At 39.8% G+C, this 4,903-nt stretch overlaps 1 protein-coding gene across 1 annotated transcript; it reads left to right on the forward strand.

Moving 5' to 3' along the window:
- The first annotated feature begins 250 nt into the window (after positions 1-250).
- On the forward strand, positions 251-1,398 carry ZCCHC13 (zinc finger CCHC-type containing 13). The gene has a single exon (XM_004780253.2). It carries the CDS (start codon positions 342-344, stop codon positions 855-857), a length of 516 nt encoding a protein of 171 aa, XP_004780310.1. The 5' UTR covers positions 251-341; the 3' UTR covers positions 858-1,398.
- Positions 1,399-4,903: the final 3,505 nt, after the last annotated feature.

Raw genomic sequence — 4,903 nt, forward strand, 5'->3', positions numbered from 1 at the left:
GTCCATAATCCCACCCCCTTCTCCCAAACCCCCTCCCCCCAGCAAACCTCAGTTTGTTTTCTGAGATTAAGAGTCACTTAGGGTTTGTCTCCCTCCCAATTCCAGCCATGCTTTTGACTTCCAGTATGGAAGGAAAGGGCGGGCAGGCAGGCCGGCGGGGTGGGGGGAAGGGCAGCTGGAATGTCTGTGACACATAACTGGGGCCGTGTGCAAACCTTCTGTGACGTTGCTGAGGTCCCTAGAGAAAAACGGCCACTTGTTTCTAAACCGCCGTAAGGGGAGTCGTGTCGGAGCCTCCGGGACAGTGGTGGGCCGGCTCACCCTAAGATCTCACGGCAGCCATGAGCAGTAACGAATGTTTCAAGTGTGGACGGTCTGGCCACTGGGCCCGGGGATGTCCTAGGGCAGGAGGGAGTCGAGGGCGCGGAGCCAGAGGCCGTGGTAGAGGTTCTCCGTGCAGTTCCACCAACCTGTCTGACATCTGCTACCGCTGTGGTGAGTCTGGCCATCATGCTAAGAACTGTGACCTTCTCGAGGACATTTGCTACAACTGTGGGAGAAGTGGCCACATCGCTAAAGACTGTATGGAGCCGAAGAGAGAGAGAGAGCAGTGCTGTTACACTTGTGGCCGACCAGGCCATCTGGCTCGTGACTGTGACCGTCAGGAAGAACCGAAGTGCTACTCTTGCGGTGAATATGGCCATATTCAGAAAGACTGTACCCAAGTCAAGTGCTACCGGTGTGGTGAGATCGGCCACGTGGCCATCAACTGCAGCAAAGCAAGCGAAGTCAACTGCTACCGCTGTGGCGAGTCCGGGCATTTGGCCCGGGAATGCCCCATTGAGGCTACTGCTTAGTTTTCCCCCTTTGTCCCCTCCCCCCTTTTGCTGATTGATAATTGTATTATTTTCTCTGAAACTTCTTCACTGACCAAAAGTTGATACATGGAGGCAAATCCCAGGCCAGTGAGCTTCATTTACCATGTTGAAGGAAGAAAGGGCTGGAAAAAAAAATCTCAAAAGAAGTTGTTCACTTTTAAATGTCATTAATGTGTTTCTGCGCCACTGGTGAATCTGATTATTGGACAGTCATTCTAGACCTTAGACAATTTTTGGTTCTTTGTACTTTGATTAAACATTTCATTAACTGCTACTGTGTGCCAGCCACCACTGGAGGAATTGGGGATATATCAGTGAACAAATCAGATCCATGTTGGGAACACAGGCCTAGAATCTATTAACAAATAACACACAGTGTCAGTGAAGATAAATCGTTATAGAGAAAAAGAACACCAGGTAAAAGGATAGAATATGCTGGGGAGGGGACATGTAGTTCTGTCTTAGATACACAAAGTGCCCTGAGGAAGTGACATTTCCTCAGAGATTCGTTGATGAATAAAGCTGATTTTAAAAATGTCTATGGTCTTGTCAAAGTAATTTTAACTTTGTTGTATATTGACTGTTTTGAATTATCTGACCTCATTAACTTTTAAATAATGTTGGAAAGACATCTCTATCTGGCCCTGCATAGAGTATACATTTTAATGAAAATAAACCAGAAAATGTGTATAATATATATAAGTAGCTTTGAGAGAGAGCAATGAGAAACGAACAAAAAAATTTCGCAGCAAATGGTTGACATAAACACGTGGCAAAGTTTGGACTTACATGTTTTTAAAAATCTAACAAGTATAAACATTAATATTAAACATTGGGACTTTGACAATTTTAAAAATACCTATTTTCATAGATAGGATAATTTATATTTAGGAGTTTCTGAAAAAATGTGTTGTCAAAGATATAAAGATGTTCAGTTTCAAATTCTGGGATCTATTTTTAAAGATCAAATCTGGAAAACAATGGAAGTTCTATAAAGTAGAAAAGGTACTTTTAAATTTTAAATAAAACTTGGGATGGGGGAGGTAACCATGATTGAAGTTGTAATGAAAAAATGATTTGGAAAATAACTCAATGTCAAACCTAGGATGTGATAGAATTTATATTAGAACAGATAGTGTAGAGGGTAGGGTACAATTTTGGTCTATAAACCCATGAGGCCAAAGAAATTGTAACTGATTTTATAACTGAAACTATATTCTTTTATAAACCTTGATAAAACTTCGTGTGTAATCCTTCATTCCCATCTAAAAGATCCCTTCAGTGCAGCTGAGTTTCAACTTCTGTGACCCTCTTGTGTTCCTAGAAATTGATTCTGTCATTGCATGCTGCTGCAACAAGATAAACTCAGGTATACTCCTAGGCCCTAAGTGAAGCAATCTCAGTTCAATCTGCCAAGACACAACATGAAACCCCTACATCGCTCTGAACCAAACAAATTCTTTTTTTTTAAATTTTTAAAAATATTTTTATTTATTTATTTGAGAGACAGAGAGAGCATGAGAGGCGAGAAGGTCAGAGGGAGAAGCAGACTCCCCATGGAGCTGGGAGCCTGATGCGGGACTCAATCCCGGGACTCCGGGACCATGACCTGAGCCAAAGGCGGTTGCTTAACCAACTGAGCCACCCAGGTGCCCCTGAACCAAACAAATTCTTGAGTCTCATCACAGTGCTAGGCTCCAGGAAAGGAGGAACACAGATCTCTGCATCTGAATCCCCCCGCAAACAATCTAGAATTTTATTTCTCATGTCCTTAGGAGTTTGGCTCAGAGTGGAGGAGGGAAATATGCTTTGTCCTTTTATAAATAACACACTCAGCATTTAAGTCCTTTTTTTAAAAAAAAAGATTTTATTTATTTATTTGACAGACAGAGATTATAGGTAGGCAGAGAGAGAGGAAGGAAGCAGGCTCCCCGCTGAGCAGAGAGCCAAACTCAGGGCTGGATCCCAGGACCCTGGGACCATGACCTGAGCCGAAGGCAGAGGCTTAACCCACTGAGCCACCCAGGTACCCCAGCATTTAAGTCCTTTTTACATTCCTTCTAGGCGCCCCCCCCCCCCAGTTTAAGAGGAAAGGAAGCCTTATTTTGACATTAGTATCCCTGTGTTAGTAGTTATAGAAATAGTAGTCCTTTTACTGAATCAGGTCCATACTATGTTTAGTCTGATCTGCACATTGTTTAACAATATTCATGAATTAGATGTCAACATTTAAAAATTGCCACATTTTCCATAGAAATTCTTATTTTTGGTCTCTCTGGAATGTAAAACAAAGATTAGGAAGCAGCAGTCATCCATTTCTGCATGGAAGCATTTAGATGAAGGTGAGTAGCATTTTCTCCCTATTGACAAGTCACATGTTCCCCCTCTGACTCCATCACCCACTGCTGACCATAATCTTGCAAAAACCCCATCATGCACTCCTTTCTCATTAACTTCACCTGCCAGGCCCCTCTAGTCACTTGAGTCTAAACCTTTGCTGTATGCTTGGGCATACAACTTGTAAACAACTACATAATTCCCCAGAGAAGTTTAATTAAAGCTGTTTATATTCTCCTCAGTATTTGTAGATGCAAACAGGAAAGCACATGTTATCAATAAAGGCTAAAAAGGCGTTTTATCAAATTCAAATTTCTAATTTAAAAACAAAATAACAAAACATCTCACAAATGACTTAAAATAGAGCTAATGAGGCTTCTTCCAAGAAGATTGAATAGATGTATTTTTACATATTCCCATTCAGTGCAATAAAGCCTTGAACATTATAAAACAAACATAAAAAGACTCTGGAAGGTAGGGAGATAAAGATGGGTAAGGGCCTTTGGGTCAAAGGCAGTGATTTCCTGGGTTTTCTTTTTACCTCATATATCCTGGACTTGAAGCCGAAGAAATTTTAACAGGCACAGAAATAAAAACTCTCACTAGCCAGATGATCAGGAGAGAGGCAGCCTAGAAAGATAGAAAACTTATAGACAATAACTGCTTTACTTCAGCCAAACATAAGTAAAACTATGGCCCCATCCCCACCAATAAAAGCCTAAGGGGGAGATTAGACTTACATCCTGATAAAGCTGCAACGAAGTGCCCCAGCACCTCAGTTGGAGTATTGTCCAGAGAAAGTCCAACAGTAATGAAGAGGCTTTTTAAAAAGATTTCAAAAATTGATAAACTTCCAGCAGGACTAACCAAGAAAAAAAAAAGAGATAAATTACCAATATTGGGAATGAAATAGGGGATATCACTATCAAGTCTGTAGACATCAAAGAAATAATAAAGGACTATAATGAACAACTCTACACACATAAACTGGACAACTTAGATGAAATGGTCCGATTCTTTGAAAAACACAAGGTATCACAATTCACCCAATACAAAATGGATAATGTGACTAGCTCTGTAGCCATTAATGAAATTGAACTAGTAATTAAATATTCCCTCTCAAAAAATCTCCAGGCCCATATGATTTCACTGTAAAATTTGATCAAATTTTATAAAAGAGTTCATACCAACTCACACCAGTAAAAAGCCTCAAGAAAAACCTATTTTCACTAGCCAAAGGTGCAGGAGGAAGGCAGCCTAGAAAGATAGAAAATAGAAGAGGAAGGAACATTTCTCAACACATTTCATAAAACTAGAATTACCTTAATAAGAAAATTAGACAATGACAGTGCAAAAAAGAAAACTACAGATCAATATCCCTTATGAATATAAATACAAAAATCCTTGATAAAATATTGGCAAATAAAATTTGGCAATATATTAAAGGAATTGCATATCATAGCCAAATGAGATTTTTTCCAACAATGCAAGGCTGGTTTAATGATAAAAAAATCAATAAATGTAAGCCAATGTATTAATAAGCTAAAGAAGAAAAACCACATAGTCATGTAAATTGATGCAGGAAAGGCATTTGATAAAATCCAACATTCATTCATGGTATAAACTCAGAAAAATAGGGATAGATGGAATTTCCTCAACATGATGAAGAACATCTACAAAAAAACTAC

This window comes from Mustela putorius, unplaced genomic scaffold (genome assembly GCF_011764305.1).
Source record: "Mustela putorius furo isolate JIRA1106 unplaced genomic scaffold, ASM1176430v1.1 tig00001114_pilon_pilon_pilon, whole genome shotgun sequence".
In the NCBI taxonomy this organism is placed as follows: Eukaryota; Metazoa; Chordata; class Mammalia; order Carnivora; family Mustelidae; genus Mustela; species Mustela putorius.